At 38.9% G+C, this 24,734-nt stretch overlaps 1 protein-coding gene and 1 long non-coding RNA gene across 4 annotated transcripts in view; one reads left to right on the forward strand and one right to left on the reverse strand.

The window, feature by feature from the left end:
• Window positions 1–24,734, forward strand: part of rbfox3a (RNA binding fox-1 homolog 3a) — a 592,196-nt gene that overhangs the window by 168,288 nt on the left and 399,174 nt on the right. For all 3 annotated transcript variants that reach the window (XM_054768103.1, XM_054768106.1, XM_054768108.1), the window contains exon 4: window positions 14,928–14,969. In XM_054768103.1, coding sequence (XP_054624078.1) covers window positions 14,948–14,969 — 22 coding nt within the window. In that variant the 5' untranslated portion in view covers window positions 14,928–14,947. The remainder of the gene's footprint in view (window positions 1–14,927; window positions 14,970–24,734) is intronic.
• On the reverse strand, window positions 8,822–20,195 carry LOC129177222 (uncharacterized). The gene is made up of 3 exons (XR_008569595.1): window positions 20,139–20,195; window positions 10,150–10,183; window positions 8,822–10,001 (listed from the first exon to the last, which is right to left on the reverse strand). It is a non-coding gene; the product is annotated as an uncharacterized LOC129177222 (long non-coding RNA).

Consider the following 24,734-nt stretch of genomic DNA (forward strand, 5'->3'; position numbering starts at 1 on the left):
TTGATGTCATTTGTACTGATGTATTTGTACAGTAAACTCCATATTGTCCATCACTGACAGTTTTCAAGGACCTTTTGCCACATCAACCCCATTTTTCCCAAGAATGAAATTACAATTGAGTGAATGAAAATAGAATTATAGTCGTCCCTCGAACATCACTCACTCGCTCTATCACTCACTCTATCAATGATTGGTGTTTTGTGGTTGACTATGTCCTATTATTAGTCAAAAATGATTGAAAGACAAGTCATATGTAGTATTGTGGTCACAAGGCGTCAGTAATGTTACACTGATGCAACATTACCTTACAGTATATCCCCCTAACTTGTGCTGCATAGTCAGCCATGGATGCAGAGTCCGACATGATATAGTGAAAAAAGGTTCTCCTCCCATTCCGTGTGGAAGTGGTACTTTGGCTTCTTACTTTGTCCTTCTTCCCCACTCAGTTTCAAACCCTTTTTTAAATTTAGAATAAATAAATTGGAGGCTAACTAGTTAGCTTGGTAGCATGCTATATGCTTAAACCAGCAGCGATCTCTCGTTCCTGAAGAGATCCCGAAGTCTGCGTATAAGAGTTGTGCAATGTGGTGTAAACAAAGCCAGAAGTAGTGCAACAGCGTCCATTATTTTACAGCTGTAGGTGTATGCATGGCAGACGCATGTCAGACTGGCTGCCTTGTATATCAATCAAATGTCATAGTGAGGATGGATCACAGGCTGATGTCGATTTTTTTTTTTAATCCAAAAAAAACCCCACAACCCACATTATGTTCAACATACTACAACAAGAAACTTTCCCAATGCTAATATGCGGGTTATTATGTCTTATTATCGCTTATCATGTCTACTATATTAAGTAATATGAGTAAAAAGGTGACTAAAGGAATGTTATTTCATGTCTGCAGCGCACAAAATTGCTATATAAATATAGCAACTTCTGATCAATCCATATCAACTTCAGACTTAAAATAACATACAGATTTAAGCCCCCTGCCCCTCCGCTTCCGGTTAAACCACACCCACTTCCATCCCACTCACTCAGAGTTGGATACAGATCATTTAGATGGGTGAAGAGATACAGATACATATACAGGTAGTGGTGTACTCTCTCATCCCTATTAACTAACTTGCGCTCTGCTCTTGGTCTCTGATTTTGAGTAGTCACAAAGAATATTTGCTTCAACTATTAGTATTTTTATACTCTTCAATTCAGACATGATGCCTGTATTTAATGACAAATGAGCACAAAATAGCATAAAGACAAAGAGCACAGTGTTTGAGTGGAGATGTGCTTTGTAAATAAAGTAGAATGTAAATGTTGCCAGTCACATAAAACACAAATTGCTCACCTCTTCTCTGTTTTTGTTAATAGTGCTGGAATTTCAATACACCTGCACATCATAAACTTGCACGCTCAGTTTATACTCTTTTATACTGTCCTGTTTAAGTGGGACAGATTTCTATGAGAACGATATTTAAATGGTTATTTTTATTCCGTTAATGGTGTTATTTTTAACAAAAAAAAAAGATTATTGAACCATTAATTTCCCATGAACAGTATTACTCTAAAAGAGGCATCAAATTAAATTCAGGTTTGTGTCAAATAGTACAAAATTTGTTTCACACAATTAACGGCAAAAAACAGATAGGTTGGTTGGCCCTGCCAACAAGGTGTCCCTTATTTATTTTTTTTAAGTTGGCAGCCCTACTATTTAATTTCCCCATTTTATCTTATTGAATTTTTTTTTTTTTTGCTGACAAATTTCTGCTCCACACTTCAGCTCAGTAGTTGACAATAACGCGCAAATGAGATACTTTGCCAACTGACTTTATCTGCTGAAAAGGAAGAAAGGAGACAAGCACCAAAGTAAAAGAAGACAGGCCGATGTGTATGGAAAGAGGGCGGTATTGGAGTTAATAGTATTAATAATATAATACAGTGAAAATGAGAGGAAATGTAAATGTTTACTTTGCAAGTCGATTTCGGTGCACGCCCCTAATTTTCTACTTGCGCCACTGTGGGGCTATTTAAAAACAAAAGTTAGTCGGGAGACCTGCTTTAGGGGGCACAAAGTGAATTGTTCGGAGTCTCCAGAAGCTGCTGGCAATTTTGTTGTGCTACTGGCCACTGAGTACCACCGTAACCACAACAACAAAGGCAGACAACTTTTGTCCACAAAGTAAATGTCACCCCTTTCTAATACTCTTTGTAGACATCTGTAAAGTTACTCATTTAACCATTTAGGTTTATAACAGTTTCCAATAGAAACTCATCATTTCCTTTTTGATGTGATGTAGTTTCAACAGAACATGATTGCCACCTAATGTTACGGAAAGTTTTGAGGCCGTCCTTTGGGAACTTGACGTTTCAGCTCCCTTTCACAGATTTTTTTATAGAATTAAAGTCTATAGACTGGTTTGTTTTGGGTCATTGTCATGATGGAAGACCCATCTTTAGTGTTCTGGCTGAGGCCAAGAGGTTCTCATCCAAAATAATGCGGTGAAGTCTTCCTGTTCCCTTAGCAGAGAAACAGCCCCAAAGCCGTATGTTTACAAGTCGATGTTTGAGAGTGGGGATTGTGTATTTCATATTCAGCATGACGTCTCGGTCTGCAGACATGGCAAATCGAGTTGAGGTCAAAGAGGTCAATGTTTGTCTCATCTGACCACATCACATTCTCCCAAGACTCATTCAAGTGTTCAATGGCAGCATTCAGACGAGTCTGTACATGCGCCTTCTTGAGCAGGGGGACCTTGCGGGCACTGCAGGATCTCAATCCATTACAGTGAAGTCTGTTATCAATAGTTTTCTTGGTGACTGTGGTCCCAACTCTAATGAGATCATTCAACAAGCTCCTCCTGTGTGATTCTCGACTGATCCCTCACTTTTCCCAGAATTATCCTTACCCCGTAACCATTATTTAATGGTTTTACGAGGGTTAAGTAAGGGACAAGCCCCTGAACCTTCATTGTAGTATTGCAGTTAAGTCTTGCCTGCCGTCTGGTAAATACCACGATCAGCCAGAGAAGCTATTTTCATCTTAAAACGGCAGGATATTTATTTTAATTATTTATTTATGTATTTGGTTGTACCGATTGCAAGGCTTCTAGGGGTGGAATTCAATTTACACTCTGCTGTTTATTGTGTTGCACACCACAAAGAACCAGACCACTCACATGCCGGCATGCAAAGACAGATTGGTGACTGTGCCCCTGATGTGAGACTCGTGGGGGGGTTCGGCACATTGCTCAACGACACCTCAACAGTAGTCCGTACAAAGAATTGCCATTTTCTTTTTGCAAGCAGGGGGGCTCAACCCAGGATCTTCTGGTTCTGAAACACAGGTGCTTATGAACCGAGTTACTTCTCATTATTAAAAAGAATATTTTAAAAGTGTGATGGTGTAAAGTCAAGCAGAGGCCCCATCAGTGGCCAGCATCACCCAGTACCATGTAGACCATCTGAAAATAAAAAGGCCCATTACTTCAAGTGAAGGAGTTTCCAATTAAACGAGATGAAATCTATGAGATTACTGCTGGCGGGGAAGCTGTGATTCCAGCATTAAAAGCTGACATCCTCTGAGCTCTGCTCTCATCATTACTATAAAAACTAGGCTTCATGTGTTCTGTTGCCCTGTTGTCAACCATCCACCCATGAGGAGCTTCCACTGCTTTTTTATCCTGCTAATCACGAACAGAAAAGTAGCACCGCAGCTGCCATATAACTATAACAACTATTCCTCCCCCTTAAGCAATGTCTTGTCCTCTTCATATCATACTGGGAGAGGTTTAGTAAACGCCGTAACGGACCTTTATGTATCTGTTTAAATCGCTGTTACCTTTTACAACTTAATTTGTCAAAAACCAACAAAAATTGGAAGGAAATTATTCCGACTTGCCATTATTCATGGAATGCTTCCCAGTGGAACCCATTTAAGTAGACCCCCTTTGTGATGACAACCCGTCGATGCAGTCGTTCACATTACTAAAAAATGTGTCCAGGAAGTGTTGCGCATGCGCACAAAACACAACAACGCCACACACGCGAGTGTGTTTACGTAAGTAAACGTAGACCCAATTCGTGGTCTCAGTCCTGGCGTATTTGTCAAGGATTTAAACAAATGATTTCGCATAGGAGGTAAAGAAGGAAGAGGGCAAGAATTGTGATAGTTTGTGGGGAATTTGCTTCGACATCTGTTCCAAGGAGCGTGTGGGTGATTAGGTGGAGCCAGGAGTTGTGGGACATTGACGTGAAACGCTCCACTGACACAGATTTTTTAAATATTTTTCGGATAACTAGAAGTTTTGTCTATATCAGTGAGTACCGTTTCCCAAATCTTGCACGGCAAAGACATGCCTTTCGATGACTTCTACATCACATATACATGACCTGAACGCGCAGTGGCATCGGATTTACATCCACATACAAGAGGCCTGGGTCACATTTGAAAAAAAATTCAGATACAGGTAAAAAAAACAAAAACAGTGGAATTGACCTGCAATGTGAACGCAGCCTAAGGCGACTAGCTCATCACGTCGTGGTGCATCGTGGTTTTTTTTATTATTAAAAAGTGCCTGCTTTAGCGTATACATACTTGACCGCTTTTGTCGACATCAAATCTTTGTGGTAAACTTCACAGCCGTTCTTTCATGCCCATTTAAATTTTGTACAAACGAAGGAAAACAATGTCAACAAACTGCCATAGATTGAAATTTTTTTTTTTTTAATTGCCTTTTCTCCTTATGTCTCTGGCGAGCAAGCAATGGATATTTTTGGTTATGTTGACACCTGCTTATGTCGGCACCAGTCAGTCAATACCAACTTAATACCGTACCGTATTTGCACACACGAGGATTCACACAGTTTTCAGTCGTGAATCGTCCCTCGCCACATTGCGGTTTGCATTTCGCGGCTCCAGTCCATCTAACATAGGTTACTAAATCATAATGTTTTGTGGTTGAATACAGCCTATTAGTAAAACAATAGTATGCAAATGTATGCATATATGGTGTATTTATGCAAAATATTTAAATTGGACATATTTTTTGACTAAATTAAGTATTTTCAAGAATAAAAAATGGCTAAATAAACCAAAATACAAAACTCAAGAAATTAAGAAGACACATTCAAATTGTGAATGTAGTATTCTATGCTGGTCACTAGGTGTCAGTAATTGTTCGGTGAGACAAGCACCAGACTTGACTGCCGGAACAAGAGGCACTTTTTTAAATGATCTCACAGCAGGCACAATATTAATAGCATAATAATAACACCGGCTACTGTTGCACCCGTAACTCTGAACCCCCAAAGTCACGTACAGTTTGCCACACAACACATTTACTGTGGCACACACCCGCACAAGTTTTATTTATGTCTTAAATGGATTCTATCTACTACTGTATATTGGGTAATATAAATGCAACATTGACTATATGGGTTTTATTTCATGTTTTGAGGGCTCTAATAATGTTAAATGTTATTCAGAAGTTCGTTAACAGGTTTTCTATGCTCTAACTACGAAAATATTTATAAAGAAGGAATACTACTTTGTGGAAATTCACTTCATCACGGTTGGGTGCTCTTTTTTCCGTTACATATTTTTCCTTTTTGTCTTTGCTGCAGTATATGTGGTGGTATTAGTCTCATCGCCTCACATGTTGCAATCCATCAGTGATCTTGTGTTCAACAGGCCTATCTCCTATGTGCACTGGCATTTGGAAGCTCTCATTAACATTTGCTACATGTGGTTTAGTAAAGGTGGCGCTGAGATACTTCCAGACCCCACAACCATTTGTCTTGCCTCGCCAGAATTTTTTGTGGTGTGCAAAAATGGGTTTGAGGTGATTGTGAAAAGACTATAATGGATTTTTTTGGTTTAAGACATGTGAATGTTGTTAAAATTATTTTTAAATGGTGATTGATTAATGATCTTAAAATCAGTATTATTCTGGAACCAGTGGAATATTATATTACTACTGAGGGTGTCTGATACTGCGCTTTTGATCTGATACGAAGCAAATACGGGGCAAGTATTGCCAAAACTTAGATACTTTTTAATTTTACATTTTTTACAATCATTAAATGATTTTGTGATTCTGCCTCGAATTTGTTCATCATAATTATTATCAGAATAAAACAAAGAAAATACAAAAAAAGAATTTTGAGCTCCCTGTGTCCAATGACTTATTCCTTGAGGTGACTTTTGTAAACAATATAGCAATATATCAACAATGTATCAATATGAACCACACATTTCTAAAAACTAACATACAGTATACACTGTAAGAGAAGTGAAAAATATTAATTAATCACACTACTATCGATCTGATGCTATCTTTGTTATAGACCCATGCCATATGTGTACATTAGGGCTGCATAATGCACGATTGTCAATGTGATTCTAAAACGAATCTGGTTTATGTCAAAAGAAATGTGTGACATTATCATGTTTTTAAACCTTATTTAACAACAGAGCATGAAGAAGAGTGTTGGTTTGATTTCGCCCATGCACTTCCTATAGCACGCAAAAAAAACAACCCAAAAAACATTTATGATGTGTCCTGGTGTACCCGTAATTGTGCGCTGATTTTAAAAGATAATGTGGCAGGAGAACGGTTTAACGCCAGAGAGTCGTTGAAAATACACAACCATGTAGCCGTGTTACCAGCACAATATAAGACAGAATCCATACTCTTAACTTTCACAAAAAGGAGGCAAGATCAGGTGAATTGTCCACAAGATGGGAGCAGTGCAGCATAACAAAGTGCTTTTCAAGTCATCTAGTGAAAATGTATTTATTTTTTCAAATCACAAAATATAGAACACAGCCATGAATGAAGAATGGTACCAACACAACCTCCGAAAGCAACTTCTCCCATCCACCCAAGAACAGTTTGGTGACGAACAATGCCTTTTCCAAAGGCAAAAGTGATCACTAAGAGGCTTGCAGAACAACATAGCAACATAGTAACATCTGAGAAAAACACTGAAAAACACTGAAGCAGCAAACTTTGTAAAAACCAACACTTACAGAATACAGAGCCAACACAGCCCTGTGCAGCGTTCCTTAATTGCAGGAAGACTACAAGTCTGTGCACTAGATATTAAACAGTATACAATTTTGCATTAAAAATCAAATTTTAAAAAATGTATGTGAAAACAGGTAGTACAGTACACAAACCCTAAGAAAATAACTGTCAGTCTTAGAAATGCTTGCGTGCCCTGCGATTGGCTGGCTGACTCCATATGACTGGCAATAGCAAATGTATTCATATCATTCGCTACTTTCTTCTCTCTTGCATACGCAGTCCATCTTCTGTATTGAGTAAATATACAGTATCTCATGAGCCAAGAGATTTGATGTATTGCAAAGGTTTTTGTTTTTTTACTTTAGCCCTTGTCTTCTTTAGACTGTAGGTGTAAATGTCTTAATCACCGTCACTTCACCCTGGGGCCATTTTACTGGCAAAAAGACATTTCCAAAATAAAGTGTTTGTCTGCATCTACGTGGTCTATATGGATGGTTTTGGTATCAAAGTAAACGTGGGATTTTACTGGTCACTCCAGATATTAAAATGTAGACATCTACTGTGTGCTCCTGTGTAAGTGTATGCTTGTTCAGTAAGTTTTACCGGCAGAGGAATGATATCTTTACAGTTGGAACGGATAAGTTTGTCACATTAGTGTTTTGTTTTGTGAAATTATTCATGACATATGCTCGTTCCGGACTGTTCACTTGTTTTCGACATTTGCCTCATTTAAGGACTTGTTGTTTGAATTGTCCTCTGTTTTCCTAAACCTGGGTACTGCAGTTTTAAAAGGTTAATTGCCTCTTCTTTTGTTGTAGCAAAATCAATTATGTAGCACCACATCACAAGTGCACCCAACTTCTACTCTGGCGGACTACCTTCTTCTTCGTCTTCTCCCGTTTGTTGTACAGTTGGCTAACAATTCTCAATTGTGCACAGGACTCTCACGTAAAAAAATATAATTGCTATTGTCATGTTTGAAACTGTAATACTATCTGGAATTTTATTACAATTTACCTTAAACCTTTCCCCCATTTCACCATGACTGTATACAATCCCTTCTTTATTTTTATGGTTAGCATAACAGTAATCCCTCATTTATCGTGGTTATTGGTTCCATATCCGACCGTGATAGTTGAATTTCCAGTCCAGAATAAGTAAGATTCCTTATTCAGAAATGGCATATTTTAGTACTTAGACCATATGAAACCTGTTTACGGCCTTCTAAATATGTTTTTTTTTTTAATTATTAGAGACCCCTAGACACCAACTAACACCCCGTGGGTTACGGCCACAACAGTAGCCTCTGTTTTTATTAGGGATTTTTATTACTGCACTCATGTGGCACAAAAACTCAAAGCAGGGAGGTAAGTAATAAACTAAGGTAACTAGTAAATTCATCAACATGAAATATTGGGGTGGTGGAACTTGAGACGCGTGACTCGAGTGAACAGAGTACCCGATTCACTTCGGTGAATTAGTCACAAGAACTCGAGTCAGTAAAAGGAATCCAGTTTCCCCATTTTCAGAGCATACACATTGAAAGAGGTTTCCATGTGTTCATCGTCTTACAGTATATATATGGACTTTTCTATCTAAATGTGCACATTTAGTCTCCTATTCCTCTATCTTTTCAGTCCTGCCTCAGTGTGATGGGACACAGGAGGGTGGTGTAATTTGATTGGAGGTATTACAGTTGATTTGATTAAGCATGGGTCAAATTACTGGATGCTTAAAGGAATCAGGCCCAGTCACCTGTCGGGCAGCCCCTAGACGAGTTGTACAGCCCTTACACACACACATAACCCAATCATGCTCCTCCAGTTGTTCATATGAGAAAGTACTTCTGCTCAGTGATGTTGGACGTAATTCCATGTGGTCAGTTAGAAAAACTGATGGTTTAATTTCATTTCAGACGTATGGTCCTAATCTAGTTATTTTCCTTCCTACTATTCATTAAGAAGCTGCTGTGACCACAACAGGTGTGAAATGGCTTTTAATTACACGGATGACAGATGAGGCTCTTACAGAGTGCAGACACCAGACACTGTTGTAAATGTTGGATTTGAAAATACTCTAGCCAGTGTGTTGTTGTTGTTTTGGGTTTTTTTTTGCGTGTATCCTTTTATTCATTCATTCAAAGTCACACAAGTGTGTGAGCCATGGATCAACCAATACACTTCCTGGTTGAATTAGAATTGGTATTTATACAGTCATCATGCTGCTCACATTTTGACATCATGAGACCAAGGCGACACCTAACAATTCATCAACAGTGCCTCGCCATTGCGAGGCTTCAAACAGGACGTTCTTGGAGGGAAGTGGCCGCTGAGCTTAGTATGTCAAACAGTGTCGTCAGCAGGTTGCAGCGTAGATACAGAGAGACTGGAAGAGTTTCACCTTTTGCGAATTTTACTCTTTGCACAAATTGTGCAAAAAGTATTGAAACACTGAACAGTTGGACGTATGCATTAAAAAATGTATGTCACCTGCAAGGGTTATACTGCATTATAGTGCATTTCATTCTGAAATTTCATCCGAAAACCAACCTAACTTTTTGCGAGTATGGTATGGAGACTAGAGTGAGCAAACGTCTTGTTTTCCCATGACATATCCTGTTTTCATGTTCTGTCCTGACCGTCCTGTAGAAAGTGATGAAAATGTCCTGATGTTGGTATTTCATATTTTTTATTTATTTGTCCAGTAAGACTTGAAAAGAGAGCTATTTTTTTCTTACAGGCCAATTTTTTCATGCAGAAGAAACATTATTTCTATCATTATTTCAATATATTTTTGCACCATTGAAACTTATCAAAGATTATTTTACTAAACCATGGTCAGTAACCACTGGGAAGAGAAAGGATACATTTGTTATATGTTGGCATGCTAAATTTTAGGGCTGTTCCAAGATGTTGTCAGATGAGATCTTGCGAGATTAAAACAGGACCAGATTTCCCGTTTGGAGAAAAGCTCTAGGACAAGAACAGGGCAGCCAGAAGCCAATCAGACTGTGAACAATGGCATCGTTACTATGAATGATAATACAGTAATATGGAAGTGGCAGGGTGTTATTTGAAGCGAACATTAAGTGCATCATGCATACCTTGCAATCCAACCTACCTGGGTGTTGACGGCGTCAGCGAGTGACGTGTGGCTGTGAACATCAACAAACAAGCCAGAGAAAAAAATATTTCATTAAAGTTATGAATTAATACGTTAATATAAAATTATTATAAAACGCCGATCCCCAAGCAAAACATGGCGTACTTGCTTGGCAAATCAAAGTTTCAGTTCCCTCCACAGATTTTCATTGGCATTAGGGTCACGAAGATCACTCCAGGATCTGAATGCACTTGCTGGAGTCACTCCTTTGTAAAATGGTAAACAGACTTTGACTTGTATAGCACTTTTCTACCTTGAAGGTACTCAAAGTGCTATGACACTCTTAACACATTTACCTACTGATGACGCAGCATTGGGAGCAACTGTGGGTTCAGTATTTTGCCCAAGGAAAGGTTGGGGGAGGACGGACGATCGAACAAACAACCACTCTATCACCTGAGCCACGCCGCCCCCATACAACTTTTTTTGTGTTGCCTTTGTTCTTGTCAGGCTAGAAAACCCATCCATGCCCCATCTTCAGTGTGATTGTGTATGATTCTCATCCAAGATTCTACGATGCAAAATGCTGGAAAATATGAGTGAATTGACTTGAGAGACTGCACCCTCTGCTGAATTCACCATTACAACACAATCCTGCAGATAGTGCCATCAAACCACTCTCCATTTAAGTGGAAACAATAAGTATTTACAATTTAAAGCAGAGAAAAGAAATCTGCAATTTGTGAGGGAGAAAATGTTAAGCTGCAAATAGGTGGGGCGCTACTGTACAAGCAGTTAAATTAAAAAGTCAAATTTCCATTCTGTTTCCTAAAATGCCCGAAATTAATATGATATCCATTCCCTTTGTCAATGGTGAGTCTAATGTAATGTAAACTTCTAAGTGCAACTGTATATGTATACTGAAAATTGCGTCACATCCATTAACATTTAAAGCTTTTGGTTTAAAACATTCACTTTCACTTTCTCTCTCCACTTCCCTTGCAAAGACACACTTGCACATACACGTTAGATTAATGCCAGCCATTTAAGAAATGTTCACACACGCAATTACCACCATCTTGTACTCACCATATACATTTTTAATCAGAATAGCCCCTCGCCTTGCCATTACACCAAACTAATTACCCCAATACAGCAGCAGCAAGAATCATCACTTCCTGTTCTTCCTCTTCTCTGAACCACATGAACAAAGACAAAGCAAAAGCGTGCCTTTCTTTTGTTTTCATTTTTCCCCCCTTTTCATCTTTCATTTTCCTTCATTGTCTGAAGAATACAATAGAACTGTTGCTGTTTGAGTGTATGCATGTGTGTACTTCATGTAACAGCATAAATGCTGTTTTATTTTCCTCTCCCCCTTGTTCCATTAAAAGATGAGATGAAGTGGATGTAACAAATGGACATAAGGTTGACGTGATGAATAAGTTATTAGAGTTGTTAGGGTTAGTTAGGATAGTTGAATCTCAGATTCAGGAGGAGCAGTGTGGTTTTCGTCCTGGTCGTGGAACTGTGGACCAACTCCTACACTCTCTACAGAGTCCTTGAGGCTGCATGGGAGTCCCCATGTGTGTTGTGGACTTCGACCGCGTTACTCAAGGAGTCCTGTGTGGAGTACTGTACTCCAGAAGTATGGGATACCGGACCACCTAATTCAGGCAGTTCGCACACTGCGTGATCAGTGTTAGAGCTTGGTCCACATTGCGAGTTAAGACTCGTTTTCAGTGAGGGTTGGACTCCGCCAGGGCTGCCTTTTGTCACCGATTCTGTTCATTATTTTTATGGACACAATTTCTAAGCGCAGCCAGGGCGTTGAGTGGGGGCTGCAGGATTGGGTTGCTGCTTTTTGCTGATTAAGTGGTACTGCTGGTTTCATTGGGCCATGATCTTCCACTCTCGCTGGATCGGTTTGAGTGTGAAGTGACTAGGATAAGAATCAGAAACTCCAAGTCCGAATCCATGGTTCTCACCGGGAAAAGGGTGGCGTACCATCTCAGGATGACATCCTGCCCCAAGTGGAGGAGTAGGAGTGCCTTAGAGTCTTGTTCACGAGTGAGTGACGGATGGAACGAGAGATGGACAGGTGAATTGGTGCATTGATCTGTTTTGGTGAAGAGGGAGCTCAAGGTCTCAATTTACCGGTCGATCTACGTTCCTAGCCTCACCTATGGTCATGACCTTTGAGTAGTGACCGAAAGGACAAGATCGCGGGTACAAGCGGCCGAAATGAGTTTTCACTGAAGGGTGGCTGGTCTCTCCCTTAGAGATAAGGTGAGAAGCACTGTAATCCGGGAAAAACTCGGGAGTTCAACCGCTGCTCCTCCACATTGAGAGAAGCCAGATGAGGTGGCTCGGACATCTGGTCAGGATGCCTTTCACATGCCTCCCTGGGGAGGTGTTCGGGCCACGTCCGACCAGTAGGAGGACACGTTGGAGAGACTATGTCTCAACTGGCCTGGAAACGCATCAGGATCCGCTGGGAGGAGCTCGACAAAGTCGTTGGGGAAAGGGAAGTCTGGGCTTCGCTGCATAGACTGCTGACCCCGCGACCCCCATAAGCCGAAGAAGATGGATGAATAATTTTGGACCATGCAACTAATCTGTTGGACCCTACATTAACTGTAAAATGTGTCGACAATAAGTAGTGTTAACTCTGATGGCTTGGCATTGGACATTTAGAACATTTTAATCTTGAGACTCTAGTACTCAGTCCACAGTAAAATATATGCGACTCTGCTTAACCCCAATAAAGCTCAGATGATCTAGTTGGATTTCCCTGACATTTGCTTAGTCAGATCATACAAATGTAATCAAAGATCCCCCTTTAGCAACAGTATACCTCAACAGTATGCATTCCAGTTTGAAAAAAATTGTTATTTGATAAATGATCGCTGTTTTGTACTTGGCTACGGCCTATTACTGGTCAAAAAATATGCTGATTACATATTCTTAACCTACATTAATCTTTTTCAAGCAAAAAAATGGCTAAATGAACTAAAGTGTTCCCTCGCTCTTTTGCGGATTTGCAGAATTTTTTTTATAGTGCTCCTTTTATTTAATTACAGCGTATGAACACTGTTACAGGCCGAGCCTAGCCCTTTAAGAAGAATTGCATTGTGGGAAGTTGAGTGTCTCTCTCTTCCCTCTGCCATCTGTCTGCACCGCCCATTGTTTTCTGCATCCTGATTGGCTGTAGACTATTGTCAATCAATCTTCTTCATGCCGCCCTGTCGTGTCTCCAGTGTCGTCGCTAGCTTGCTTGCTGGCTGGCTTGTAAATTAATTTTCAGTTTGAAGGAGGAGGACTGCAGCAATATGTTTTAATAAGGATACAAAAACGCTACCGTACAGCAGAACGGCGAAGGACGAAAAGGCACAGTCACGGGACTGAAATAGGTATGAGTGACTTAATCATTTCTTGTGTCCAACCTGTAGGTTGATCATTAAAATTCAAACAAAAGGTCTGAACTTTTGTCAGCGTGCTTAAACAAGAGAGAATTGTGAGAAAATGTTATTGCCTGTCTGAGAAAAGTGTATAAAGTGTATGATGAGGGGTTTTACAGCATTAAAACATATAATTATTGTAAAAAAATGAAGTTGGCTAATTTTACCCATTTCACTTATTGCCGGCTATTTCGGGAACCTATCCCCCTCGATAAACAAGGGAACACTGTACAATACAAATACAGTATAAGCTATTAAAAGCTGTGGTATTCTACAAAGGACACTAGGTGTCACTAGTAACAGTATCAAACGTGATTGCCGGAACAACAGGCTTTTATTGCAGGTTTGAATTATCTCACAACAGGCACAATTATAACATAATAATAATCATAATAACAACACGGGCTACTGCTGTGGCCGTAATCCAGCTAAAACGTATCTCTGAACCCCCAACATCACTTCCTCCCCACAAGTCCGAAAAACATTTATTGCAACACACACGATCACGAGTTTTATTTATGCCTTAAATGGATTATTTTCTGAAATGTGAAAGGGGTAAGAATTCTTAAGACAAAGGACATTTGTATTTGGAAAAATGTGGAATTTCAAGAAAAGTGGGAATTATTGGTATTTTGTAAACCGAGCTGAATGTTTGGACCCGACAGTTGAATGGTCTGAATCGGTTGAGAAATGTGAGTAGTAAGAATTCTTAAGATCAAAAGGGAATTAGTGTTATGGAATATGTGGAATCCTGGGAACAGTAGTAATTTTTTGGGATGTTGAAGGTATACACTGTAGCCTGAATGTTTTGAATGAGCTGAACGTTTTGGCGAAATATGGAAGTCGTAAGAATTTTGAAGATCAAATGGAATTATGTGAAATTTTGGGAATAGCTAGAATGTGGAAAATAGATAGCCTGGATGTCCTGAATGAGCGAGCTGATGGTTTCAAGTTGGAATGCTTTGAATTGGTTGAGAAATACCGAACGTGTAAAAATTGCCCAATCATTTTCAATGGGAATGCCACAGAAAATGTGGGATGTGTTTGGGAATGCGTGGATCGATAGCCATTGTGTCTTGATTTCAGTGGGTTGGGAAATGCGGAAGGAGTAAGAATGATTAAAATCAAAGTAAAAAAGGGAGTTTTTTGGATGTGGAAAAGAGGGTGAATGGTTTGAATGAGATGAATGTTTGAATCATTTGATGAATGTGGATGTGGTGAAAATTCTCAAGCTAAAAGGGAATTATTGTGATGAAAAATGTACAACTTTGAAGTTTTGTTCATGTGTCTGTGATGTAAAATGTTTATTTCTCTCTCTGTTTTTGTCTTTTTTAAAAGATCCCTTCCGTCGGCTGTACATGGAGACCGCAAGTTGGGAAGGTTAGTATGTATGATTGTATTGTACTGCTGCTCCTTTGCATATAACGTTCAAGATCGCAGCCCACCTCTAGTGGCTTTACTGATACATGCATGCTGACATCTACAGCACAGATACCCAGGTTGATGTGTGGTTGCGTGTGCGCGCGTCTGTGTGTGTGTGAGCCGCCAGCTGTCTTTTCAAGTGTGTGTATGCGCAGAGTGAGAATGTGCTGACTGCAGTGCTTCAGTTCTGGGCATGCCCACTAGGAGTGGCTATAAATCCTGAGCGCAGTGCTCTGACTGTGTCAGCACTCCAGCCAATGAATGGATATTAAACGCTACAAAAAAAGCCTCTTTAATTCCGTCTACCTCTGCCATGCTGTTGCACACGCTGCCTCTCTCTATTTCTCTTTATCTACAGGTACTTATTCATCTATCCGTCCATCCACTTTTATCTGTATGAATTTCACTTTTGTTCCTGCCTTGACTGGATTAAATGCGTTATCGTCTGTTGCCTGCAACGATTTCCGCACAAACGTCCATGCAGTTTGATCATAAAAAATGTATTATTATTATTATTTCTATTAGATTTGAGGTTCTGAAGCGAGACCCTGGCTAAAGGTGTGGCCATCTGTCCTCACGGCCCATCAATATTAATCTAATCGGATGCAGGAAAGATCAATCAAAACTTGCTTAGATCTGTGGAAATCTACACAGTGCGTGGAGTTACTCTGCAGCACACCACTGTGTAAAATCTTGGAGTCTGACATTTCCCGCTGAGTCCCTCACATTCAGTCCAATTTACTGAGAGGAATTCCTTTTTACATTTACCTGCGCATAGTTTGGTTTGGTTTGGTTTAGTTTATTTGAACATGAAGGTTACAATGGAATACATCTCGTGAATCATTCTTTGACAGTTCCACATGTCCAAAAGGAGTAGGAAGAAGCAAAGCTTATTTAATCCTACCCCCCATCCATTCTACATCTAGTACAGTACATGTAGTTCACTTCCTGGATTCCATGTCATGTTTTCAGTGATAGTCAGGATAACACATAATAGATAACGGTGAGATAGCCCTCCCCCCAAAAAAAGAAAGAACATTAATAATAATAATAATAATAATGACCTTTTTTTTTTTTTTTTTTTTTTTAAGCACAACAAAGAAAATTATAAAAATAAATAAATAAATAAATAAATAAATAAATAAAAATAAATAAAAAATAAAATTTAATTAAATAAATAAAAAATAAAATAAAATAAAATAAAATAAAATAGAAAAAAAATAAAATAAAATAAAATAAAATAAAATAACAAACCTGACAGAACAATCAGGACTCTTCTGCCTTGTATTTAGCAAACATCAACTGCTTGTATTGTTTTTTGAATTTGCTCATCTCTGTACATTGTTTGAGTTCTTTACTCAATCCGTTCCATAATTTAATTCCACACACGGAAATGCTGTGGGTTTTCAGCGTTGTTCTCGCATATAAATGTTTTAGGTTTAATTTTCCTCTAAGATCATATTTCTCCTCTCTAATTGAGAAATACTTGATTAGATTTTTGGGTAACGAGTTATTATTAACTTTATACATTATTCTAGCGGTTTGAAAGTGTACTAAATCTGCGAATTTTAATATCTGTGATTTTAAAAATAAAGGGTTTGTATGTTCTCTATACTTGGCATTATGAATTATCCTCACAGATCTTTTTTGCAGTACAGTGAGTGAGTGAAGATTGCTTTTGTAATTATTTCCCCATATCTCCACACAATACGTTAGATATGGTAATACTAAGGAACAGTACAGAGTGTGGAGTGATTTTTGATCAAGAACATATTTTGCTTTATTCAATATAGAGATATTTCTCGCCACCTTTTGTTGTATATATTTAATATGAGATTTCCAACTCATTTTTTCATCTATTATAACCCCAAGGAATTTATATTCTTCCACTTTTTCAATATCCGTTCCATTAATTTGTATTTGGTCGTACGTGTCCTTTCTACTATTACCAAATAGCATTATTTTAGTTTTACTTAAATTCAGAGATAATCTATTCTTGTCAAACCATGACTTTAATATGACCATTTCATCCTTGACCTTTTTAATGAGTTCTTGTGTGCTTTCACCAGAACAGAAAGCGGTGGTATCATCGGCGAATAAGACCAATTTTAAGTTGTTAGTTACTTTGCAAATGTCGTTAATGTACAAGTTAAACAGTTTTGGTCCCAGTATGGACCCCTGTGGTAGTTCAGTTCCCTTTGTGCACCGTATCCAGGAATAGTGCTTTATAAATGTATGTGTTATTTAGTTCTTATCAAAACATTAACTGAAAAAGACATGGTTTCTTTAGAGCTTTTCAAAAAGAAAGAAACAAACATGAAAACAACATTCACCCAAAGGCCCTAAAATTGTTGGTCCATGTGTTTTTGTGGCAAAATATGTTTTTTGTGCATGTTTTTCACATTCTGTACATAGTGCCATCTTGCAAGGTACTAGCGTGCTAACAGTTTGCATACAGTGGATATACTGCGAATACATACATACGCCTCATGTTAATGCCCATATATTTACATTATATGATGTAAAATCTCTGTAGAACTGCCTACTTAGTGCTACCTTGCTAGGTGCTAACATGTCACCTGTTAGCATGTTTGGATTTTAGACATTTTATTCATGTAACATGGCATACACCTGCATATAAAATAACTGGAACTACCTCAGCACTTTTAATACGAGATTGCTAGATGACTGTGAAAATGTGTGTGAAAATGTTAGCATTTTAGCGAGTCTCCTCGTGTCCAGTATTTACCTTCATGGCATGATGTTAAATTTCTATAACACTGCTTGTGCACTTTTGGTACTAAGAGCTGACCATGCTAACGGTTTACATTTTAACATTTTTGCCAGTCTCCTCATGTGAAAGAGTTTATAAGTATGGCATGTAAAAATATATATAAAATCACTTTCAAACTGCCTTAACACTTCTGGTACTTTGTTTTATCTTGTTAAATGATGCAATGTTGATGATAGTATTTTAGTCATATTGCCATGTGAAAAGCCATATATTTGAATCACAATAGAACTGCCTAACATTTTAGCCATTTTACTCATGTTAAATAACATTTACCTGCATGGCATGACGGAACACCACTGTGGAACTGCTGTAGCACTTTTAGTACTTAGTAAGTAGTAGTAGTACTAGATAATAGCATACTAACAATTAACATGTTAGCATTTTGGCAATTTTACTCATGTTATACAGTATTTACCTTTATGGCATGATGTAAAGATTCTGTAAAACTGGCTGTGCACTTTTGGTACTTAGAGTTTATACTTACATGTCATGTAAAAATATATATAAAATCACTTTTAAACTGCCATAACACTTCTGGTACGTTGTATTATCTTGTTACATTATATCATGTTAATGTTAGCATTTTAGTCTTGTCCCAATGTTGAAAGCCATATAATTGAATGACATGACGTAAAATCACAATAGAACCGCCTACTTCCATTGTGTTCGGTGCTAACATACACCTGTTAGCATTCTACCCATTTTACTCATGTAAAATTAAGTAGCATATACCTACCTGGAATCATGTAAAATCACTATGGAACTGCCTGAGCACCTTTAGTACTTAGGGGCGGGAGCTAGCATGCTAAATGTTATCATTTTAGGCATTGTCCTCATATTATACAGTATTTACCCAGATAGTATGTAAAATATGCATGCCTAACATGCATAGTTCTCTCTTCTGTGGTTTATTTTTTATGTATGTCACCAATGTTTGTGCACTGTGGGCTCTTATTTTGCACATGAGGAAGGTATAGTACCGGAGTTGGTGGCAAGTGGTCCTTTGAGTTTGCATTATTTTTTACAAAATGTGAAAGGCAATGTTATCAGAATAATCTGATAATCAACGCAATAAAGCGGGGAGTGACAGGAATTCAAACACTGGATTGTTACGCACACACACACACACACACACACACACACACACAGTACAGCACAGCAATTACAGCTGTGCCTGTTTTAGCCTCTATCAGTGTTCATCAACAGGCCTCCAGGCCGATCAAGGCTCTGACGCCCAATCATGCTGGCATGAAACTAATTGAAAAGTGGTGCACCACTCAACGCGAGGATCATTGTTAGAGAATTGCGTCTCCTTAGAAGAGCCACAATAAGATGAGTTATGGTGATATGGTGTGAGAAGTGTTGTGTCAAAAAGTTTAATGTAGATCAGTATCACTTCAGCCCTTTATTATTGTGCGCTAGGGTTGGGCGATATTTCACTGCATTCCGCTGGGATAGGCTCCAGCTCACCCGTGGCCCTAATGAAGACAAGCGACAGAAAACGGGTGGAATTTTTGCAGCATATTTTTACCAGAATAAAAGCGGCAATGGTGCAAAAAGAATCAGGATGTTGGACTAGGCAGGACAACATAGGACTAGTCCAGCCCTAGTCTAGTCTAGGGGGATTCCTGCACACTTAAAAAACAAACCTTTTATCTTAATTAACTTGAAAGATTCAACATAATTCCTTAGTTCATTAATTTTATAGTAATTCCAGGTCCAAAGTGTGTATTTTGCATGGTGACATTTGGATAAAGTTTGACATGAGCACTGATAAATTGATAAGTAATCATCCTACATATCTTTAGGCTGCATGTGCGGGTGTTTCCAAGTGTCTGTAAATGCAGCGGCAGCTTGTGCCCAAGGAGTTAAGTGATGCGCCATTCTAAGAAAACAGCTAGCTCAGCAGTAATAGCAGTTTGGTAGTTTTCATCCTGCTTGTTGAGTATTAAGTATCCATCATTTGTGTGCGTTGTGTGACTCAACAAGACCACACACAACCTTTGGGACACACAGACACACTCCTTTGGACAAAATCCCTCCTTTGGAAAAACCCACGCTCCTGTGGACACACAAATATTTTGCTAAAAGAGCCTATCCACTTGCAAATGATTATCTGACCAGAATCTTCCATGGCGTCCCAACTTTAAAAGAACCACTACCCCCTTCTTGAGTATCTGAAATACACATACGTACAAACAACAATAAAGCCTCGTTTTCGGGTGAATCCCCACTTAACCGCTGCTTCGTGCTGGGGATTAATTGGAATACCAATATAAATGAAATCTTCCAGATGAAACACTCCCAATACACAAAATAATCATCAAACTTACTTGTTACTTGCTGATGCACACAGAGCAATAAACAACTTCAAGCTCACGTCTCCTTCCTGCTCCGGTGTCCTCGTGCCGTGAGGCGTTCAGAGGCACTCGTAATTGTCACTGTTAGGCGCCAATTGCTTTCATTTTTATTCACGTGTCTCTGAGCAATCCGTCCCGGAAACGCAATCGGTTCTAAATATTCCTCCTTTAGCAAATTTTTACGGCAGCGTTTATGTGACGTCACGTTATTTAAATGTATGAGCATAAATGGTCAATAACCATACTTTATATATGGAATATATTGGGGGGGTTGTTTCAAAAGAGTTCATTAGCATGCCGATATGACCACCAAGACGAGCTACGTAAAAAGCTATGCAATGCACGTGGCGCAGACATAAACGTAAAACAAACTTAAATCAACTGAATAAAACACATAAAATGCAGTTATATTTGATTGTAAACAACCAAAAGCAGAGTGCAATGATGGATTAATGTAGAGGAGTGTTTTTCTAAACGGAGAAATACCATATATCAAAACATATCTTCCTAGCAAATGCTTTTGTCTGTATTTTTTCAGTGGTGAAAAAAAACTTAATATGGAACCAGGAAAAGAAGGCTTATAAACGAACCGAGGTTCTAAGATCTTCTATCTATTGTTCTGATTCTGCTCCATTTTTTGATGCTCTACTTCCACATTTCTCAACCAAGTCAAACCGTTCCAACACCATAACCTGAGGACATTCCGGCTACATATTTTTGACATCCCAAAAATTGCTGCACTGCGACCGGTGTTTGACTATTTTGGATTTTTTTCAGATCTTGACCACAAGAACATAATTTCTTGTGGACACATTCAGCTCGAGCCCAGTCTGAATTTCTTCAAATAAACGACTTTCGATCACCACTAACTGCTAACAAGCTAAGCTAACCGTCGCTAATGGGCGAACTTCAAAGTGATTGCTTAGCAACGCGATGGGACACAGCAGAAGGAAACAACGATCTTCAGGCCCAAAACATACCGGCCCCTTTCCCCAGAAACAGTGGAATGCGAGGAAACCGAATCATTTGCTGCTCTCTGGTAGCTAATAATGAAAGAGAAGATGGATAGTTTGGGAATTAATGATAAGTGAGTTAGTTAAGTGGCACAAGATGGGATGGTAGACACAGTAGCGTTACTGTTCCTGAAGCTTGAGTCCATGCTAACAGACCAAATACAGGAATTACAGAAAGAGACAGCTAACCAAAACACAGACCAGAGATGGCAAACAATCAAAACATCAACAAGGTCTCACGGAGGAGCAAACGAAGACAATCACAAATCTTGACAGTAACTTCAAGGGTCTGGAAAATGACAACATAATCCAGGTGAACATGTCAACCATATCCGTCAACCTCTCCAGAAAAAGGACAAATCAGAGAGCAAATTTAGTGTACAATGGATGAGAGAAGAGATCAGCGTCAGCTGGGACAGACTCCAGCTCGCCCGTGAGTCTAATGTGGACAAGCAAATGGATGGATGGATGTTAAATAACTTACACCTACATGGCATGATGTAAAATCACAATGGAACTGCCTGAGCACTTTCGGCATGTAGTGCTACTTTGTTAGGTGCTAGCATGCTAAATGTGAGCATTTTAGCCATTCTTTTCATGCTATACAGTATTTACCTACATGGCATGATGTAAAATATGCATGCCTAACATGCATGTTTTCTTTCTTCCTGGTTCTTTGGACCACATTGCTTTCAGAGAAGTAGTCAACGATCACGCAATTTATAAGGTTTTCAAATTGTATTAAAAAAATAAGCACAATATATCTAATTACAGCGCTGGACTCGATCGAAGAAGAGTTCGGAATGAAAGTACACAGAGTCGATATAGCATTTGCCACTAGAAAGTGAAAGTTAAGTATGTGTAGAAGTGAAAGTTAAGCTTGTGTGAGTGAGAACAATACATCTACTGCGTGTCTCCCAGTATTTTCCCATCAGTCATATGTAAGTGATGTGCAACTCTGATTGTGCCATGTGTGTATGGCACAGTATGTGTGTGACAGTCAGAAGGCTAAGCTAACAACCCGAAAAATAATTGAATTCATTGGACAAGGCGACCAGCCTTTTTCAGCGGTGGAAGACACCAGGTTAGCCGAGTGCTCTCTTACTTACCTGGAAGTCCTGCTAGGGTTCCACCAATGTACTCTCACATCCAAAGTCGCCTTAAAGAAGGCGTCTCATCCTCTGTAAGTTTCACCAGTGATATATGTTGTAAGTAAAGTATGCTTTTGTCTAAATTAATGTGATTTTATGGTTCCTTTTTTCATGTGATATAGCCAGTAGGAGGGGCGTATCCAGGAATTCTGGGTCCCATGAAAAAAAAATCACGTCGTCACCCTTTATTAATTAATTACAAATTTTATTGATTTTATGATGTCTGATTAGCTTTTTTGCCAATATCCGATATGACGATATTGTCCAACTCTCAATTTCTGATACCGATATAAGCCAATACCGATATGTGTAATGTAAATGGATGAATGGATTGGAAGGAGCGAGCTAGCTTGCTACTAGCCACCCTCAGTTGTTTACAGGCTTGAGAGGTGATTTGATGAGGTCATATGCGTGCCGGAAAATACAGCCTATAAAAAGCATTATGTTTATTATCGCCTTTGATTATATGCAAAAATCCGGATACCAATATTGACCAATATTACATTTTTATGCCAATATTGGCCCGATAATATCGGCACATCCCTAGTAATTACCTATTTTGTGGGCCCCCTGGCAGTCAAGGGACGTTCCCCCTTCATACTGCACCCCTGGCCAATATCACACATCATAAATGAAAATTGTAGCCTATAATTAATCCATGTGTTTGGTATCGGTAACGGACGATTTCAGTCCTCGGAATCGGCAGCATAAAACACTGATTGGAGGATCCCTATTAGAACGTTTTTTTCTACTGTATTCCGCCTCTGGGCGTGTCCTAAAAAAACTGCAACAGATTTTACATTCGTTATTCCCAGACATTAAATTTTAGATGCAATTTCCTCTGTTGGAGTGACCAGTCTGCGGCTGTGAATCAGGTGCTGCAGCTATTTGTATAAATTTCCATTCCATCCGCCAGTATATTGCACCTCTAAAGAGGAATGCCTTAAAATACATATTGCATGAGCCATAAGGCAGTTTTTGGCAGTGGTAGTGTACTGTATTTCACTGGTGAAAGTCCCCGGTCCTGGACGCAGTACATAAAAAAGGGGAAAAAAAATCAAAAAAAAATCTACTTAGGAGACAAAAGGGAGGTACAAACTCTATTTATTCATTTTGGTAGCCATAACTCATGAAAAAAGCCATACAAAAGTACAATACCCACTCTTATGTCAAGAACTTCCCTATTTTGTCAACTAATGTAACATTTTTAAGACAATTCTCGATTACAGATGATCTCCCCTGGTGCAGAAAAGCTGTTCCCTCAATTAGGTTATCAGCAAAAATGTAATTTTATGCACATTATGTTGATTAAAATGGCATGACCTGAAATCCCTCTGAAATGATTAAATAATAGCTTTTGAGTAACAGATTGTTCAAAAGATTTTTGGAAAAGTGGTTTAAGATTGAAGGTGGTTTCCCTGCTGATAAGAAAGTTTGTTGTTTTTTTTTCTTCTGAGAAACGCCTGTAACGGGTCCAAAGATCTCTGAAGAAAAATAATCAATAACCTCGGACTAAAAATTACATCCATGTTTATTTTTTTCCTTAACAAGACACCCGTAATGTACAGCACACGAATGAAGGATGTGCGATATACAATATGAACTATGAACGATAAAACTTCTGAGTATGTGAAAAGCTACTTAAACCATAAAAAGGTTGTCTCAAATTGACTGACTCTGACTACTTGCAAGTCATGTTACCAGCTTGTATGTTAAAAGTTTAAATTATATACTTTATCGGATTCAAGCGCTTGCCGGGCAGGATGTGGCCCCCGGGCCGTAGTTTGCTCACCCCTGACATATAATGCGGCGTCCATGTTAACCAAGCTACCGTACAGTGACATTGTTATTATTGTTATTAACATCGTTAAGCCGATTGAACTACGTTACTGCTGTATTGATGCATTGCCACTCCACACCGGCTAGCTACTAGCCGGCTAGCGACTAGCTTCACCACACACTCGCCCGTCAATTCCAAAAAAAGTGTAGTTTTCCTTTAAGACCACCAAAAGTAGTATTCCACAGTACATTGGTCACTTGGTGTCAGGAATTGTTCGGTGTACCACCACCGAAGCACCAGACTTTTTAGGTTTAAATTATCTCACAAAAGGCACAATGATAACATGATCAAAATAATGCGGCCATAGTCCACAATAAGCTAAAACTCAACTCAGAACCGCCGACATCACTTCCTGTCCGCCATCGATTCTGCTCCCCAACAAGGTAAACTGTCATAAATGGCTAATTTTCTCTGATTATATCTACTATATTAGGGAATACAAATGTAAAGGTGACTATATGGGTGGTATCTCATGTCTAGACGGCTCTAATAATGTTTAAAAAAAACGTATTTAGAAGCTCGTAAACAAGTTTTCTACGCAACTACAAAATTCTTCCATTTATAA

This window comes from Dunckerocampus dactyliophorus, chromosome 2 (assembly GCF_027744805.1).
Source record: "Dunckerocampus dactyliophorus isolate RoL2022-P2 chromosome 2, RoL_Ddac_1.1, whole genome shotgun sequence".
In the NCBI taxonomy this organism is placed as follows: domain Eukaryota; kingdom Metazoa; phylum Chordata; class Actinopteri; order Syngnathiformes; family Syngnathidae; genus Dunckerocampus; species Dunckerocampus dactyliophorus.